At 45.0% G+C, this 20,628-nt stretch overlaps 1 protein-coding gene across 1 annotated transcript in view; it reads left to right on the forward strand.

Annotated features, from left to right (window-relative positions):
* The window catches only part of LOC138249941 (transmembrane emp24 domain-containing protein 11-like), a 163,389-nt gene that overhangs the window by 12,917 nt on the left and 129,844 nt on the right, over window positions 1–20,628 (forward strand). Inside the window, exon 2 of the mRNA XM_069204198.1 lies at window positions 3,633–3,733. Within this exon, the coding sequence (XP_069060299.1) occupies window positions 3,633–3,733 (101 nt within the window). The remainder of the gene's footprint in view (window positions 1–3,632; window positions 3,734–20,628) is intronic.

Below are 20,628 nucleotides of genomic sequence, written 5' to 3' on the forward strand. Positions count from 1 at the left end.
GGGTTTGCATGAAGGACCTGCTGTTTGCTCATCGACAACAAGTCTACTTGGGGCTTTAATTGAATGTGGTTGTCTGTCGACAACATAGGTAGCTCCATAAACCAGTGTTGTCTGGCCCATTGTGAAGCGATGAGTAATAATCGGGGGGAAAAGTGTGGGCAGAAATTCTGGACCATTGCATCAAAAGGCCATTCCCCCAGGATCCCTTTTGAGGGTACCCACTGGCGTAAACCTGCGTTTTTTGTTCTCTTGTGATGTAAAATGAACCAGTATGGGTGTGCCCCATCACCGAAATATGGCATCAAGGACCAGCTGATTCAATTCCCATTCGTGGCAACTTTGGGTCCTCTTGCTTAAGGTGTCTGCTATAGAGTTGAGTACTCCTGGGAGATGTTCTGCCTTACGGTCATTTGATGACATAGTGCCCATTGCGAGATAGCTTGAGCTTCCTGAGACAGAATCTTGCATCTTGTACCTCCCTGTTTGCTGAAGTAATGCATGTCCGTTGTGTTGAATGTCCTTAGTCACATGGAGGGCACCTGAATCCTCAGCAAGAAAACTTGAAGAGCCAGCAAGATTGCTCTGAGATTGAGGAATTTAATATACATTCTGGACTGCTCTGGAGTCCACGTGCCCTGAATTTGTAGGTCTTGCAAATGCGCTCCCCACCTTTCTAGAGAAGCATCTGTTGTAATGATGTATTCCAAAAGGGGGGAAGAAATGTCAATCCTGCAGAGATGTTGCTGGAGATTCTCCACCAGGGAAGAGCTTCTTTCATCATAGGTGTCATCTGGCTGATGTTTTCATATTGTCTTTCCACCTGGAGCCATTGTGCGTCCAGTTCTTCTTGGAAGGATTTTGAGACAAGCATGAGACACTAGGAAAATGGCTGAAGACATCATTCCGGGTAGAGATTTGTTGGAAGTGAGCAGGCCAAATGGGAAAGTTTCTGATGCCTGTCTATGGACAAGAACGCCTTGTTGAGCAATGTGTCTAGAGTTGCTCCCAGAAAGGTTATTCTTGTTGAAGGTGAAAGGAAAGACTTCTGGAAGTTGACTGTGAGCCCCAGGGTTTGAAAGAGGTGATGACACCTGGAAGTATCCCTCAATTCCTGTTGGAAAGATGGAGCCTTTAACAACCAGTCACCAAGGTATGGGAAAACTTGAAGGCCTGGTTGCCGCAGGTGGGCACCACTAGGGTAGGACATTTTGTAACTATCTGGGGAGCAGATCGGCGACCAAAAGGAAGGACCTTCAACTAGTAATGAGTACCGTCTACTGTGAAGCTAAGGAATTTGCGTTGCCTTAGATGGATGGGAATGTGCAAATAGGCATCTTTGGAGATCTAGGATGGTAAGAAAATCTCTCAGGTTGAGAAGGTGGAGAATTTCCTGGAGGGGAACCGTATGGAAAGGTTGCTTCTTCAGGTACTTGCTGAGTTTCCTGATTCCAGAATGGGGTGACACTCCCCTGATTTCTTCCTCACTAGGATGAGATGAGAGGAATTTTGTTGATGGAATTTGAGATGAAACCTGAGTGAACTCCAGAGGATGGCCATGCATGATAAGATCTAGGACCTATTTGTTCGTAGTTCTTTTGCTCCAGTGATGGAGGTACTGGGAAATTCTGACACCCAGAAAAAGCTCAGATTTAGAGTGTGAGAAAGCCCTTTTCTGTTTTTCCTCATGAGAGAAGCCTTGCGTAGATCCATGGGGGTCTTTTTAAACGATTTCTTGCTTTTATAAGGTTACTCATGGTGAAATCTTTTCCTCTTTCTGGACGTCAGTGAGGAGCTGCTACACTCACTACTTTCCTCCTCAGAAACGATGGTAGTCTTGGACTTAAGTTTCTGCAACCATAATAAAAGTCTTCGCTCACGTTCTTTGAGTGCCTTGGTAAAAAAAAAGTGATGCATATCTTGCAGTCTCTCACCTTGTGGGATGGATGAAAGCAATAAATACATTCCCTATGAGGGTCTTCTGAATGAAGCCATTTCTTACCACAGGTGGCACAAGGACTAAAGTGTCTGACATACTGGAACAGAGAAAGAAGAATTTGGAAATCACCAAATCTGAAGGACTGAGCAGAGCTCAGGTGAGGCTCCCTCACACACGACCCATGGTGAAAATCTGAGGGAAGATACCTGTGTTGGGTGTGTTCTAAGGGTGCTGTCACCTGATTGGTCATTGTTCAACTTTGGTACTATTTTCAAAAAAAGGATAAAGATAGGGTATTAAGGTGGTCACCAGAAACACTGAAATCAAGCCAGGAATCTGCATGGAAGTCGTTATCAGCACAATACTGAAAACTGCAGCAGGCCAAAAATTGTTAAAAAAGCAAAATGCTTCTCATATAAAAACAGGCAGCAAAAACCTCTGACTGGAAATGCATCCACTAGATAAAAAGATTTCAGGCCCGCAGACCCATAGGAGTAAATTCCCTTAATTTGCCTGATCATTTTTTTTGTCGAAGCCTGACAATGTGCTGTGAATCCCTGGCCTGTCACAGACAGCTAAACAGGGGAAGCCATGTTGTGTCACCACCAGGGCACAGCAACACTAGTGTTACATGTGTGTATTTAATATGCATAATTTCTCAATCCAGAGAAATAGTCTGGACTGGTCACCCCATAAGGATAGTTTCGCCTCTCCCTCCCCTCCCCCAGGCACCAAATCCAGTTTCCAACACTGAAGCCATTAAGGCGTTGCCCATGAGTCCACCTGGTAATGGCAATGCTAATAAATAGTTCACCGCTAAATCCAACAAATACAAACTTTTCTTGTGAGTTTGTATGACATATGCTCTTCTTCTGTAGTCCGCAGCTGCCTATCAAGAAAATTTGTCCTCTCCTCACTTTAAGTTTGAGAACTTATTATTTTCCATAATATATAATAAAATGTCAAATGTTTTCTTGCTTTGTAGGAGAGATTCAAGAAGGTTGAATGGAGTGTAGAAACATTTAGGGGCATATTTAAGAGCCCCCAGCACCATTCCAACACCACATTTGTGTCTTCAAATTAAATTATGACTCATCCATATATGCTGTCTAAAATCCATGTTTATGATTTTTTAAATTCTCCTATTGTCACATATTTGTTAAACTAAATGCCTTCACCGAACACCTTTCTTATCTACAGAGACACCTTCCAGCCAATTTGGAAATGTTTTTGTGTACCCAGATTTGACTTCGGTACATAAAAAATACCCTTAAATAATCACATTTGCCAAAGGAATTTTACCTTCACATGATGGAATTTGTGCCATCTTTGGTTGGTTAGAAAAGTGGTGAAAACTCACATAATAAGAGACATTTGGGGGTTCACTAATCTTCACAGGTACTTTATAAATTTGAGCACGTCACTCGGCGTTATAGGGGCGCAATGGTAAAGGATTTTTTGTTGTGAATATAGCAAGTAGAAAAAAGCAAACATCCTGTTACGGGCGTATTTTCTAGCAGTGGTAAGTCCGCAAGGCAAAGTTGTAAGAGACAAACTAATGCCAAGTGTAACCAGTTTCGCTATTACTAATACTCTCAATGTCAGCAATTGAAGACATCAGCAGACTGATATTTATTTGTGTAGATTTACATATTTTACATGTTGAGTAAACATATTAATCTCCCTTTTTCAACAGGTCGTTATAAGGTTCAACAATGGGATATACATGAGCATGATTTCCTACCATCAGCTCCTGGTCTAGGAATGATGGTGACTATCTCAGCTCCAAATGAGGAGGTAACACTGTTTCATCATTGTGAATATTTTATATAAAACTGATTCATAGGTGTTAGAAATCAGCTTTTGGTTGGCAGTCAGGTTACCCTCTGTCCAAGCAAGAACCCTCACTCTAGTCAGGGTAAGTCACACACAATCCAAAATTAGCCTGTGCCAACCCTCTGGTAGCTTGGCACGAGCAGTCAGGCTTAACTTAGAAGGCAATGTGTAAAGCATTTGTGCAATAAATCATACGTTACCATAATATAGCACCACAAAAATACACCACACAGTGTTTAGAAAAAAAATATAATATTTATCTGGGTATTTGCAGGTCAAAACGATCAAAGATGCAATATGAATTTGTAAAAATATCACTGAAAAGTGATATAAAGTGTCTTAAGTCTTTAAAAAGCAAACAAAGTCTCTTTCAAGCACAAAGTACCTGGTTTGGAGTGGAAAATCTCCGGAAAGGGCCGCAGAAGAAGAGATACGTGGAAAAATGGTGTGTGCGTCGATTTCTCCCCAGCACACACGGACTTGCGGCGTTATTTTTCACGCGGGGAAGTCGTGCGTCGTTTTCCGGCGCGCGAACAGTCTCTTTCTGTGGGTCGCGGGGATTACCAGATGTCCCGGGTCTGTGCGGGGATTCTCCTGCTTGTTTTCCGGCTGCGCGTCGTTCCGCAGGGCTGTGCGTCGAAGTTTCGCTCTCACGGCAGGCGTCGCGTTGATTTCCCCTCTGGAAGTCGGGCGGCGTTGTCCTTGCGAGGCCGTGCGTCGAAGTTCCGGTCGCCCCGAAGGTGTTGCGTCGATCAGCGTCAGTGTGCGGCGTTTTTCTCGCCGCGGAACAAGCTGTGCGTCTAAATTTTCGGCACACGAAGAGTCCAAATGAAAAAGAGAAGTCTTTTTGGTCCTGAGACTTCCGGGAACAGGAGGCAAGCTCTATCCAAGCCCTTGGAGAGCACTTTTACAGCCAGACAAGAGTTCAGCAAGGCAGCGGGCCAACAGCAAGGCAGCAGACCTTGTAGAAAAGCAGACAGGTGAGTCCTTTGAGCAGCCAGGCAGTTCTTCTTGGCAGGATGTAGTTTCTGGTTCAGGTTTCTTCTTCAGCAAGTGTCTGATGAGGTAGGGCAGAGGCCCTGTTTTATACTAAATTGTGCCTTTGAAGTGGGGTGACTTCAAAGAGTGTCTAAGAAATGCACCAGGTTCCCTTTCAGTTCAATCCTGTCTGCCAGGGTCCCAGTAGGGGGTGTGGCAGTCCTTTGTATGAGGGCAGACCCTCCACCCTCCCAGCCCAGGAAGACCCATTCAAAATGCAGATGTATGCAAGTGAGGCTGAGTACCCTGTGTTTGGGGTGTGTCTGAGTGAATGCACAAGGAGCTGTCAACTAAACCTAGCCAGACGTGGATTGTAAGGCACAGAAAGATTTAAGTGCAAAGAAATGCTCACTTTCTAAAAGTGGCATTTCTAGAATAGTAATATTAAATCCGACTTCACCAGTCAGCAGGATTTTGTATTACCATTCTGGCCATACTAAATATGACCTTCCTGCTCCTTTCAGATCAGCAGCTGCCACTTCAACAATGTATGAGGGCAGCCCCAATGTTAGCCTATGAAGGGAGCAGGCCTCACAGTAGTGTAAAAACAAATGTAGGAGTTTTACACTACCAGGACATATAACTACACAGGCACATGTCCTGCCTTTTACCCACACAGCAACCTGCTCTAGGGGTTACCTAGGGCACACATTAGGGGTGACATATGTAGAAAAAAAGGGAGTTCTAGGCTTGGCAAGTACTTTTAAATGCCAAGTCGAAGTGGCAGTGAAACTGCACACACAGGCCTTGCAATGGCAGGCCTGAGACAAGGTTAAGGGGCTACTGAAGTGGGTGGCACAACCAGTGCTGCAGGCCCACTAGTAGCATTTAATCTACAGGCCCTAGGCACATATAGTGCACTCTACTAGGGACTTACAAGTAAATTAAATAGCCAATCATGGATAAACCAATTAATAGTACAATTTACACAGAGAGCATATGCACTTTGGCACTGGTTAGCAGTGGTAAAGTGCCCAGAGGTCAAAAGCCAACAACAACAGGTCAGACAAAATAGGAGGAAGGAGGCAAAAAAGTTTGGGGATGACCCTGTCAAAAATCCAGGTCCAACAATAGGTAAATATTCTTAAGGTTCAAATTTGCAGGCATGTATTTGTGTACACAATCTGTCAGCTTTAATCTTATGAGGTTTGGCCCCATTTAGAGTTTGGAGAACAGGGTACTCCATTGCAAATGTGAAGGAGTACACCCTTCCCACCAAATGTTCAGTCCCCCGCCCCATTTAGAGACAGGTAGACCTTAAGTATTCCGTTGACGGAACCCTTGTTGATTCCATCAAAGAATATTTCCTCTGACAGTCCGATGGACTAGAGGCTGTCAGAGGATGTACATTACACTACCTGCCCTCTTTAGAGTGGACGGTGTAATGTCTTATTTTTCCTGTCCATCTCCACCAGGAATAACCTGACAGTGAGTGGCAATAATAACCCCCACACTCTAGGAGAAACCTTTTATCACAAACAAATTCCCACTTGGGGGCTTGTTTCTGAAAAACAAAAATATGTAAAAGGTTTGGTGGATGGCCATCAAAAGTGATGGTGGTCGACTAAACGTTTTTTGTACATTTAAGCAAACTGCTGTGAGAGTGGTTCCTTTCAATGCACACAGATGACCGCAGGGTTGGTCATCTCTAAATTTGGCAGACGGTAGTGCCTCAAGGGGCTGAAAGCAAAGTTCTCTGCCACCGTGACGCCATCCACCAAACTCACTATCAGGTCCATTGTTTGTAACATGCAATTAATTTGGGGTTAACATGCAATTAAGTTGGAGTAAAAACTGCATATATACAGCCCTGCCAAGTACCAGGCATCCGACATTAGTCTAATGCATTTCAGTGTGGTGGTCCGCATCACCGCACTGAAATGGAAAATTACGCATTATAGCGCCTCGTGAGCTGTCAAGCAGAGCATTGCTGTAATACACGTCGACTGAGCTGCTGTGGCTCAGCGCGGTGCATGCTGCACCCAGCAGGCTAACGGGCTGGCTCAAGGTGTGCTGAGTGCTCGCAGCTCTGCAAGTACGAAATTAATTTTGCCTGCTGCGCTTCCTTTGGGCAAGTCAAATGTAAAGCTCCAGTACAACCTGGCCGCTTGCACTGCAGCGGGTACACACTGTGTGGACCATGAAATAGCCGAATTGATTCCCACCAACGCCAGCGGTGGGTGCTGACTCTCTCATCGTCTCAGTGCTGGGCTGTTGTAGGGCAAGCCAGGCTGAAAGCTGTGCTCACCGCCACTGCGGCCAGTGGTAAAGAATGGATTCCAATCTGAATGGGATTCCTGCCACCCCACGTGTCTCGACCGAGGACCAACGCAGCTGACACATTCGGAGTCACTGAGGCAGGCCAGTCGCCGTGACCAGAGTGGATGCATCAACCATAGCTCTAAGCTGCTAGCTGGTGGCATTACGGGCCGTGGCGGACGGCGTTATCACATCCCACCAGAGGGAGGACCCTACCCCAGACCACCAGGCCGCGGCGCTGGCAGTCCGTCTCAGCTGCCTGTGCCACTGAGGATGAATCTGCATCGTGAATCATCAGTAAGTGCCTGGGCATGAGAGCTGGCACTATTATTAATATAAACACTTATCGGACTGTGACAAATATTGCTTGAGTTAGACAGGGCCATCATGACACTGGTGCGCAACTGACTCACATGTTATATCAGTAGGCGAGCCGGACCATGGGGTGGTCAGCCACTCAGCTATTTTTATCCTGCAGCTCTCAGCGTCTTTTTGAAATAATGTACAGCCGGCCGGGCCCCGCGGCTGGGCTGAGACTTAGGCTATTGTGTGCCTCAGTCAACCTCTCCTGAGGCTTGCCCCTCCAACAGTACAATCAGGTAAGAAGGGCCCTAAGATTCAATTTCTGGGGCTTTGCAGCAGTTAACTTCTTAGAGGTTCTCGTTGCTTAAATGGGTGTAATTTGTGATATTTATACGTTTCCCTCGTCTTCATTGCTTGATTTTGCTCGCGAGAAAGTGTCACTCATAGTTGTTGAAATGTCACTCATAATTATACTGAAATTATGAAAATATCACTCATAGCAATCTGAAACCTTGGCAGCTATGTATATAGTTATGAGAAGCTGCAAACATAGAGAAGGGGTAAAAGGGCAATTGAGTGACTGTCTACAGGAAAATCGGGGTGGGAGTTGGTCAGTGAGCTTACAGTAGGGGCTGTACAAAGCTTTCATTAAGCTACTTAAGTCTTGTATGGTGTACGATTATTGGCGTACCTGTGCCTTACAAAATGTCCTGCCCTTCATAAACATACACACATACGTAGTTTTATCTCACGAGAGTTAGCTGTTTACCAGTAACTCACACACACACAGTTTAGGAAGATTTTCAGAGTTGTGAAGAGAATTATACAATTATCACTAGAAGAAAACTATGCAACACATCACACATTCATAGTTTCAAGCTGATACCTAGGTCAGCATAATGTTTTTTATGTACTGTGGAATGTGCACTTTTAACACAAGTATTTTTTTTATTTTTTGTTGTTGTTCTCAACAAACATAAAAGACCATGTTCAATATCACATGAGCATCACACAGGGGCGGCCCCTCCATGAGACTGGAGGAGCGTCTCCCTGCTAAAAAAAAATGCCCCAGACCTTAAAAATAAAATGGTAATAAAGTTTATTTATTACTATTTTATTTTTCAGCACCACGTCCTGAACCGTGTGTCAGGACGGGGTGGGGCAATTGCTCCTGAGTGGCAGGAGGGAGCTCTGCACTTTAGTTTAAAGTGTGGATGTCCCTTTGGCCAGCTGTCTTGCGACGGCTAGCATGACATACGCACTTTAAACTTCTCTAACCCAGCTGTCTTAAGACAGCTAGATTACAGAAAGCGGGGCACTCAAGTGCTCTTCAGAGCGCTGAAAGAGGCTGCTCCCTCCAATCCCGATGCTTCTCTCATGCTGTTTAACAGCATCAGAGCATCAGAGCAGCGCCAGGATCGATTAGTGCAGTTTCCTGTGTCCCACATTGGAGCTTCCAGGAGGAGAGGAGGACGCCGTGAGGTAAATGCCATTTTTTAAAATGACTATCAATTATTATGATTATTATTATAATGCCAATGTAAATACAAGCCAGTCCCCACTGGCATCACACATACTCGATAGCAAGTAACATCGCGGCCATGCAGTTAAAGTCCTTAGTCAAAGATTATCGACCTCCACGTTGAGGCTTGTGCAGGGTGCATGACCCGGTTATCGTCCTCATACCACCACCTCTTTCCCTCCACTTGTCCATTCAGAACAGGTGAGTACTGAACTTCATACGAACAGTGTACCAAGGAGACAAATAATCTCATCTGCAGGAGGTGCTATCAGGGCTGGCTTTAGGATGGTGCGAGTGGTGTGGCCGCACTGGGTGCTGACCTGAATTGGGGGCTGCTGACCTCAGGGGGGCGCTATGTTTAGCAATAACTTAAAAACTTGTGCTTTAAAAGCATCTGCTGAAAAGTCCTTGTTCGCATCCAGCCTTCAGGAAGCATTTAAAATGTCAAGATACCGCTTGGAATAATGTCCCTGCCAGGGAGAGAGATGGGAGTTTTGTCCAGTGGCAGCTTTGACTCGCCATAAAGTAGCACAGAGGGTTAATATGCCTGCTGCAAAGAACAGATCTATACATTATATGCATAGCTGAGTGGATTAGTAAAGCAGCCTTTATCAGCGCTTTAAAACACACAAATGTATGTAAAAGGGGGCCTATGGAGGGATGAGGGACACGTTTGCCGGTTAGAAGTGAGGGAATCCGAGGAGGTGGTCATGGTGTGAGGGGGGCACCAAAACAGTGTGTCGCACAGGGCGCCACAAGCAGTAAAGCCGGCCCTGGGTGCTATACCACAGTGGTGTAGCAGTTACACAACAAGCTTGCCTCTAAATCGTTTCTTTCAATTCTGAAGTTCTGAGCTGGAGAGCTCAGAGAATAGTAGGCAGCTTTCCACCTGCTAACCTTTGGCCAAAAGCGCATGTGTTTATAAATGAAATTAGCCAAATAACTATTATAATAACAATAAAACATAAAGTATAGTAAAACTATAATAAACGTGATATGTAAGGCAATCGGCCAACCCCAGATTTTTAGAAAAACTTTTGAATTGTAAAAAGTGTTCTTCTTGTTGGGCATGGGATTTCAGATGATTTTCAGGCACTACAATTTATTTTCAGAATTCGTTAATAAACTCGGGTGTAGGATTCAAAGTTTCTTGGAATACAAGGACAATTGTACACCTAGACATCTCAGTGTACACACTGACACAGTACAATGATCTTGACTCCAGTCATAAATAAATTACCCTGCTGGCTTAATATTACACCTTTTGGAAGTGATTTATCATCTAACAATGTGATGTATTTCAAAGCCTTCAAAGAATGTCTCCAACCAGAATTCAAACCAAAAACAGGTAAATATCGATCAGTTTTAGGCCACGGAAAAAACATTCTCTTGTGAAAAGTGAGGTGTTAGATATGAAAAAAAGATTCAGTACAATTATGAAAACTAGACTTGTGACTGTTAAGAAAACATTTGCTTAACTGTAAGGATAAAACGACAACCTGCACCAGAAAAAAACTTGGCAGGGCGAAGACAAAGCTTGCAGATACAACACGTGTTGGGCTTTTTGGTACAGCGTAAATGCCACGAGGCAAAGTTTGGCAACGTACAAAAAAACAACCCTCCCCAGAAAATCAATAAATTAAATGACTAACACAAAATAATCTGCATGGCTTAATAAGAGTATTTCCTCATTTCGGCTTTTTGACAAGAAAAATATTTAACATAAAAGAGTTAAGTGAAGTAATTATATACAAATACAAGTAAAAACTGAATCTTGCATATATTTGTAGTAACTCCTCGTTAGAAATAAATTGAGTCCAACGAATTATGTAAATCTTAAGTCACTTTCGAGTTCATTAAAGTCTTCCAGTGGCACTTCATCAAATACAATTCTTCCCAAAATAAACCTGTAAAATGACTCTCTGATTCCAAACCATTGAACTACCCATCCAAAACTTAGGGTCTTTGTATCATTCATCTTCCAGGCCATATTTATCTGTTCTGCATTAGTGGGACTTCATAATGTTTTCTGACTTCAAAGCCGACAATTACCTGCTGTGAACAGCATCCATTGAATGGGAGAAACACTCTTTCCAATCATTTTCCAAATATCAATTCTGTTGTAAATGACGTGCAGATTAAATTCTCAATGGCTGCCTTTTTATTACATGGTGTGATATCTAGGCCAGCTAGAAACAAGTGACTCAGAACATTAAACAGCATCAGTCAACATAGTATAACATTCTAGTGTGGAATGTCCATCGAGCATACACCAGTTAACCTTAAAGTTACAACACATATCTAACAAAGCCACATTAATACAAAACACAGGAAACACAAAACTGAGTAAAATACTGATCAGATCATAAAACAGTGACTAATCTACCACAAATGATCCTGGATCATTATAGGTTCCCTTCTAGGTCTACTAGAACAAGACATGATATTTCATGCTTCTCCGTGACCAACTCCTCTACCATGTCCACAATCACCCCTTTCTCCTTCACTCAAACTCTGTGAAACTCTGCACCCATCACCATCAGCAAGCCAAAATAACCCTCCTCTTGTACTTCCTTTCTCTTGCTCCTCACATCTTCCTCATCTTCCTTCTGATACAATGCAACCCTTCTCCTGTTCCATCACTGTCCATTTTCCAGATCCACCTAATCCTCATTAACTCTCTCCAATTTAAAAGGCTCTCTGAATTTGGAAAAACCACAACCATACCTTATCTTCATCCTATATACAACAGAAAGTCTAGCCCTATTCCTTTTACTTCCACACTTACCATATGCACCCTTGTAATCTCTACCCAGAGAAAATTCTAAGTGAGAACATTCTTCAACCATTGTGGCACCAACCTTATTCCAGGAAGTATTCTTTTCATGAACTCAAATGGCCAGCGGCCGAAAAGGCCCACACAAAATCTTTCAGAGACTATGGCATCGCTCTTTATGCTGGAGTGTCCTCCCAGCTACTAAAAAGACTCCAGAATCTACAGAATACTGCAGATAGACTCATCCTCAACTTCCCCAAGCTCTCAAGCATCACTCCACACCTCAGGAACCTCCACTGGCTCCTGGTCCAGAAGAGATGCCAATTCAAAATCCTCATACTCGCATACAGGGCTCTCCACATCCCAGGGCTGTCCGACATCAACCATCTACGTCTCAGCAAGACAACTATGCTCCACCCCACTAAACACTGCACACACACCCCTGCATCCATCGCAGCCGCAGTGGAGGCCACTGCTTCTCCTACACAGCAGTCAAGTCTTGGAACAGCCTGCCCCTCCCCCTCCGAACAGCTCCCTCCCTGGCAGACTTCAGAAGGAGACTCAATACATGACTTTTTAATGGAGACAGAGCAGCCTCAGCGCCAAAATACCTTTAGGGTTGATAGTGCTGCGCTTTACAAATGCTATGATTAATTGATTGACCAACAGTTATTTTGCCCTTGGATCCTGGATTCTGCTGCTTTCATTACATTCCTTCAGCCACAATCTCACCCAGCATCCTCCTGGACTCCTCACCTGCTATGATTGGTACACGTCTGACTTTCTGTCTCACTGGTATCGCTCCATCCCTCAAACTGGTCCCATGGACATTCCCCTTCAACAGCCCTAGCACACCTGCATCCCTCACAATTATTTCAACACTGGTATCCTCCACCATCATCATTTTTCTCACTCACCTGAGATTGATGATAATATGCAAGTTAAACTTTTGTGCCCGACCTAAAGTCAGTAGGCCAGACGTAGCTATGTATACCCTCCCTTTAGTATGTCAGTCCCTAAACTAAATCTCACTTTACATGTACCCCAGGACATCTGTACTGTTCCCTTGATAACTCTATAATTCCTGTTTAAGGCAAGACTTGGCTTTGACTCTGAACCATGGTGCACACTCCCACACTTTATGCACTTCATTTTGTTAATTGCTTTACCCATGGATGTAGGTTGTGTTGAAACACCTTTATTCTGTTTTACTGAATTGTCTTGCTTACATAATTCATTTCACCCTCATTAATCTACGGTGGGGTGTTAGGGAAGTCTACAATAATATCTTGAAAGAGGATAAGTGAGGTCACATACCATTGCCGCCTGTCTTGTTAAAATGACTGCTGCAACAGTTGACCGACCACAGATTAGGCCCCCAGAGATGGAGCTGGCTACCCACCCGCAGGATGTCGGTTTTATCACCATTCAATTTGAGGGAATTAGCATTTATTCATGCCAACAGTTTTGTCTGGCAGATATTTAAAGCACCAGCATTCTGATTCTCCTGAGATGTCAAGTAGACAACAATCTGAGTGTCATCCGCGTATCAAAATAGTGTGAGTCCATAGCTTTCTACAATGTCCACAAGAGGTTGTACATAGATATTAAACAGGGTTGGGCATGTTTCCACGCCTTGGGGACACATCCTTCTTAGAAAAAAGCAGTTATATGTTGAGTTAAAAGTTCTAGAAGTTGTGAGCCCAACTTGCCAAAAAAGCAAGGAAGGAAAAGGATCTAATGGCAACCCCGATTTAATGTTGTGGAGAAGCTCCATAAAGGTCCAGAGGTCCAAGGGTGAAAAAAACTGGCCAGTGAACAGGGCACAACAGGTCTAATAGAGGAATCCTCTCTAACATGTAATTGCTGGTCACTCAATGTGCCACCAACACCACTTGCCGTTGTTAATGCCAGAGGACATTTAGGAATGGCTACAGAGGAAAAAGAGGTCTGAATGTCAGCAACTGTTTTTAAACAAAAAGGAAGCTAATTCACCACATTGTGTTTGAGACAGGGAGACCAAAAGGGATATATTATTGGGGTCTGATAGACCACTAAAATGATGCTCTGGAAATGCAACAGTTTTTATGATAGGCTTTTAAAGCCTATTTATATCTCCTTATCATTTTCACAGAAGGATTTACATCATATTCTTTCCAAATGTTTGCATTTCTTTTTGTTTTCACACAATGTGTTTCAAGTGGGATATATGAGGCCATAAGGCTCAACAGTTTCAGGGTCATTCTCACTGAAATCCAGGAACGAGGATGAAACATTCATATCATTGCCTGAATATCCTAGACTCGCTGCTCAGGAGGGTAGGTCTGAAACCGGACTGTGTCAAGAACAGATCTGATGAAAGGGAGCATCTGAGAGGGAGTCAGGTGTGACATTGGCATGTTGATAGTGAACTCCAGTGAGTGCAGGAGGTTAGCCATAGTCCGGAGAGGGGAGATGACTGCTTGTGGTGAGCCTACCTTCAGCAGCCAATTGTTGAGGCAAGGGGGAAGGCTGGAATCTCTGACCTCCACAGATGAGCTGGAGCCACCACGTCACCTTGGTGAACACCTGAAGGGTGCTAGTAAGGCCAAAGGGGAGCACAGCAAAAAGTGCCCTTGACCCACCATGAACCACAGGTAACGTCTGTTGGCAGGTAGGACAGGGATATTTACGCTCCAAAAGCTGAAGGACAGGGACATGGAAATATGCATGCTGCAAGTCCAACACTACTTTCCAGTCTCCTGAGTCCAGGCCAGACAGGGTGAGCGTGAGCATTTTTTATGTCTCCTTTTTTAGGAACAGATTGAGAAGGTGCAGGTTTAGATTAGGATGAAGGCCTCCATCCTTTTTGGACACCAGAAAGTAATGGGAATAGCAATCACAACCTACTTCTGAAGGCTCCCTTGGCCAAGAGCGTGAGGCCCTCCTGACAGAGCAAAGAGAGGTGGTCCTCCGTCAGCCAGTGGTAAGTAAGTGGCCTGGGTGGAAGGTTGGTTACATAGGGGATGGAGAAGCCCCTTTGATCAATAAGTAAAACCTGACGGTCTGATATTACTGTCCTCCAGTGGTGCAGGTGCTGGCAGATCCTGTCCCTAACTGGATGCCCATGATCGGTCAGTGGGCAAATTAAAGGGGGGTGAAGGCTGTGGATGCCAGGGGGCTGGTGGACACGACTTTTGGCTACCTATCCCACTTGGTCAATGGGATCTGCGTCCTCAGCCACGAAAAGGATGGGAAGCCCATTCCTTGGTCACAAGAGGGGCAGAAGGTGGACTGGGGTTCACAAGAGGCCATGGAGAAGCCCAAGGACCTGGCATAACTCTGCTATCCTAAAAGCGTTCCAGTGCGGAATCTGCCTTCTCACCAAAAAGACAAGAGCCAATAAAGGGCATATCCATAAGCGAGGCTTAGACATCCCTGGAAAGCCAGTGGTTCTCAGCCAGCCATGGCACGGAAGGCCCACCGACAATGAAATTGCTCTACTCAGTCCACATCATATGGCGAACTTAGCTGCGGCTCACCTGTAAGTAATAGCTTAGGAGAGTATGGCTCGTGCCTCCTCCAAGAACATAGGCAGCACTTGCACAACCCAATCTCAGATCCTATGGGAATCTCAGCCCAAAAGGCATGCCCAGTTCACTAACCACAGTGCAAGCCTGGCAGAAGAGAGCATCCTCTTCCCAAAAGTATCCCAGCCTCTTGGATTCCCCTTCGGTGGAGTGGTAGTGAACGCGTTGGTGGAGGGATAGAGAACTTGCTAGGTGTTGACCAGGTGAAGACTTGGATCACCAAGGTGCTAGGAAAAGAATCTGGGGTCCACAGAAGCAGGGCAATGGTGACGGGCAATTGTCCTATGCACAGGAGCACCTTTGCAGGTTTGGACAAGGGCCAAGTAGGACATCAGAAAGGGCTTCATTAAAAGGTAGTAAGGGTTCAGATGGGGCAGTACCCGGTTGAAGCTCCTCTGTCAAGACATTCATCTTGACTGCCACTGAGGGCAAATGACCGTCCAAGACCCCAGCCTCCCAATGCACCACCAGAGAAAAGAGGCATCCTCCTCTGTTGCCACAGTAGGGGGAGAGAACAAACCAGTGCCTGAAGAGCTGTCTAACTAGTAACCTCCACCAGTTCCTCATGCCACTTGTCATCAGTATCACCTAGGTGATTCTAGTATCCACAAGGGTTCACAGACCGCTTTATCACCCTCTATGGGCCTGTTAAATGAAAAAGGCACTGGATCTGACCCTGAGGGCATGGTCCCAGTCAGCGCTGGAACCGGCTTTAAACGATGCCAGTCCGTCTCCGTGCTGGAGTTGGGAATGACAATGGGGATAGCAGTGCTGGGAAAATCGGCATGGGAGCGTCCATCAAGGAAGGTCTTGCAGGTGGCTTTGCTCAAGATCCAGCAATGGATCCATGGGGCAGACTGGTGTGGAGGGCAAACTCGCCAGTGAAGATACAGTGGAGACCCTTCCTTAGCCTGTGGGGCCCAAAGGCACTCCAAAGTGGGCGGACCATGCATAGCCTCATAAAAATCTTTCAGCTAGGTAGGAGTTTCTCTGGCTCCATGAAACTTATGGAAGCGAGTAGCAGGCTCTCACTCATGCTCCGCAGAAGCACATGGCAAGGAGTGCAGACTCTCCTGCGCCTCGTCCGAAAACTTTGATGGGCAAGAGATCTGATGTTGGGCAGTGAAGTGCTCAGCGCACCTTTAGGTGCATGGCGCAACAGTCTTCTCAGGTTTTGGAGTTGTGGTCCCACTCCAAGCACCACAGACAAACCAAATGTTGGTCTGTCACAGGCATTCACAGGTGACAAGCACCACATGGTGTTTTGAGGACCCTTTTAGGATCCAGTTTGGTCACCCCTGTTCTAGCTTCATTTTTCAGCTTATATTTTTACACACATTTTATTCATGTTAGCAAGACTGCTTTAAGGAAAGCTTTTCACAAGTTTTATCAGTCTGATTTTATTCTGGGAAAGAAACGGACTAGCTGCTAATTTAATCAGCCCTTGCATCATGTATAATCAGTACTTTTTGTCCAAGGCTATGGAGCCCGGTACACGATATGCTAGCTTGTGCTGCCCATTCAGGAGACAGCTTGAATCATCAATACACGGCATTTCATCAGAATTTTTTTTCCATTGTAGTATGGTTTGTTATATAAACCCTGCACTGACCCAAGGGGGTTTGGAGGGCATTCTGGCCACAACTATCCTGGGACGCGTTCTGCATGACATGCAGTTTGACTGACGCTGATCTTCCAGCTTCCTGAGAAAATTGCCATCTACCCAACAGGCTGATTCATGGCCCTCCATCCAGGTATGGGGCTGGGGCTAATCCCATAGATTGGGCCAAGCAGGGAGTTACAACCACTATGCTCTCAGAAATAGACATAGGATTAGGTAGGAACCACTAGGACTTCTAGACCATCTAGAACCACATACATTAAAGTTGGGTTGTTTATCTTCTTTACCATGTTTGTAATGCTGATTACCTTGCTTTGTTTCATCTGCCTAATTATCACTGCTCACTCTCTATACACTAGATTGCAATTCTTTCAATAAATGTATTGAAAACCTATTTTGCATCTTTGTGTCTCACCTTGGCATGCATTAGTAACTGAGCGAAAGGGGTATGATCTGTTTCCATGGCTTCCCTAGGGAGTTGGAGTGCCATGTTGAGGTTGCCATAATCACCTTTTAGCCCAATGGGGTTGGAAGCTTGGGTGAGGCACTGTGAGTTAGCCAGGAGTTAGGCCGACAGTTACTAAAGGTGTGTCTCCCACACACTGCAGCTCTGGCATCCTATTACTAAAGTAGGAACATCATAACATTAGGCTTGGTGATGTTTCCTTTCGAGTCTCTGAATCCGTTAAGGCTCCAGTCATGCAAATTTCCATTGAAAAACTGGATATAATAGTACAAATAAAACACAATAAGAGCACTGAATTCAGGATGTTTGTTCCAGTGCTAAAATCAATGCTTTTAGTTCAGCTAGTTGTGCAACGCAAACCTCTTGGGGCTGTCTATATGTTTGTTTAGGGTGAAATTCTCCATCCCTCATTATTCCATAAATGGCTGCACAAGCGGTGTAGTATTGATGCCTAGGGCCACATGTACGAAAACTCAAACTTGCGAATCGGTACTTGCGATTCAATGTGAATCACAATGATCAAATCACAAATTGGAATGTACATAGTAATCAAAGATCCATTTAGTGATTCGGTGCTGAGTCGCACCTCAATTTGCGAAATTGCATATTGCGATTACCTAAATTGTGAAATGGGGGTGTTACGAATCACATTTTGTGACCTGGACTTTCAAATTGCGAATGAGTCGCAATTAGCGAACGGGAGCAAAAGAATAGAGAAACTTCACTTCCTGGTGCTGGGTAATGACCTTAGAACCAGGAAGTGCATCCCATGGATGTGGGAGGAGTCTAGCCAGCCCACACCACAGAGGCACACCAAGCAGAGAGGAGCAACTGCAGCCATGGCTAGCCAAACAAAAGAGACAATAACAGCAAGGAGGAAGAGGAAATTGTAATTTTCTGAACAAGTGTTGGAAGTCCTCACTGAGGAGTGCTGCCTACATCATGAAGTCCTGTTTGGGAAGGCAGCAATGACTGTACTTGACTCACAGAAAAAAAACTCTGGATGGACATTCAAAGCAAAATCAATGCTATTGGAGTCAGCCACCGCTCCATTGAGGAAGTGCCCAAAAGGTGGTATGACCTCAGGTCAAGAACCAAGGAAAAGGTTGCAGAGTGGATGAAGGAGGTGCATGGAACAGGTACTGGACCATCCACAGTTTCACCACCCAGAACAATTGAAAGTATGGTAGAGACCACATTGGAGCTGGTGGCTGTCGTGGGAATCGGGGACCTGGACAGTTCAGCACCAGGAACCTCCAAAAGTAAGTAGAACATATCACATTTTCACACTTTTCAGGGCACTATGTACACAACCTCAGTTCACAAAAGCATGCATAATTCAGATAATTCCATGCCTATAAGTCCAGGTCAAGTATAGTGCATAATGGGTAATGTAGTCCAGTAGTCCAAAATATGATTTAATTTTATTTTGATAACCCAAACATCTGAGAGGTACTGACAGTTTATCCCCTGTGTCCCACAGGTCTCCCTCAGGTATACACTGATGACCCAAGTGTGGAGGGAGTTGAAGATCCCACCATGGCAGCAGAGGAGGCAGTAAGCATTACCAAAGAGGAGTACAACCCACAAACCATTATTCACAATGCACCTGAAACCACAGAGGACACAGATTTGGACACTGAGGGTGTAAACCTGCTTCCCAGTGCACATATGGGTGATAGCCAGCCACACAGAATGAACAGGAATTTCCACTGTATGCAACAGACTCTCACCCAGGTATTTGGGAACGTGGAAACACAATTGTCCACCATGAATGGCAACATGGTCAACCTCACCACTGTCATCACTGACCTATGCAGGGAAATGGTGGCAGATCGTGACCATGAGCGCAACACAACTTCACGGATGGACCGGCTAAGTCATTCCATTGGCCGTCTAGCCAAAACAACTACATGCCTGTCATGACGCACAGTCACGTTCTAGGTTGAACTGAGACATTTTGCTGGAGATGTGGCAAGAGGACTAGGCTGCATTACTGCAGCTGTGGACCTCCTTCATATCTCTCAAGCAGCAAGAGGCACTGGTGACACCCCTCAGGACAGTGAGGACATATCCATTGTGAGCAGCATTTCCGCCTCAGATGCCTGCATCATGCGGTGTAGCAGGCCTGTCAGACATTTGTGGACCAACCAGGCACAGGCCATGGTAGTCGTAGGAGGGTGTGATGTGATGAGTCTGGATTTTTTTTAAAGGCACATGGCTGGAATGTATCAGGTGATGTTACACCATTTTTGTTAACTGATTGGTCCACGCCACGGTATTCCTATTGACATAATGCACTCCTGACATTAAAGGATATTTTTATTCGACAACCTGGCTATGTGTGATTGACATTCATGAGTGCAGTGTCAGTTGTCACTTAACTGCCAAAGTAATGGGTTGCTATGTGATCACGTCTCCGTCTGCCCTCAATTGCAATGCTACTATCCCCAGGCTGTCATAGTGGTGGCTCCTGCTCCTCATCCTCAGATTCTGTGTCATCTATGGTGAGATGTAGCGCATGCCTGGTTGCAATGTTGTGTAGGATGGCACATGTCGCACAATCTTGCATGCAATCCCCCGGGTATACTAGAGTACACCTCCACTTTTGTGGCGTCTGAAACGTGATTTTAACATGCCAAATGTCCTTTCAATGACGGTTCTGGTGCGCCAATGTCCAATGTTGTAGGGCCTTTCGTTCTGATTTGCAGGTATTAGGTATGGGGTGAGTATCCATGGCCTCAATGCATATGCCCTGTCACCTCTGTAACAAAACAGCAAATGTGAGCATGGATTTACTTGGTTATGCACTGACGCGTATTTGTGACATTGGTGTGTACTACACAGTACCTAATAAATATCCATCATCAAACTCCCTACGTTCTAGGCGTTGGTGTATTCCACTGTGCCTGAAAATATATGCATCATGTGTGCTCCCTGGGTATTTTGCCACTATATCGGTAATGACATTGTGGGCATCACATACCACCTGGATGTTGAGTGAGTGGGTACATTTCTTATTGCAGAACACATGTTCGAGATGTGTAGGAGGACATATGGGTACATGTGTCCCATCCACACCCCCTATTACATGGGGAAAGTTGGCAATTCTGTAAATGTTCACTTTGGTGTTGTGTATTTCTTCCGCATTCCTGGGAAGGTAAATGTATTTGGACATGTGTGAGAGTATGGCATCTAAGAACCGTCTGAAGAAATGTGACAAGGCACTTTGGGACACCGCACCAGCGACAGCAATCACCCCCTAGTAGCTCCCAAAGGCCAAGAGGTGCAGTGAGCACAGC

Source organism: Pleurodeles waltl, chromosome 1_2 (assembly GCF_031143425.1).
Source record: "Pleurodeles waltl isolate 20211129_DDA chromosome 1_2, aPleWal1.hap1.20221129, whole genome shotgun sequence".
Classification (NCBI taxonomy): Eukaryota; Metazoa; Chordata; class Amphibia; order Caudata; family Salamandridae; genus Pleurodeles; species Pleurodeles waltl.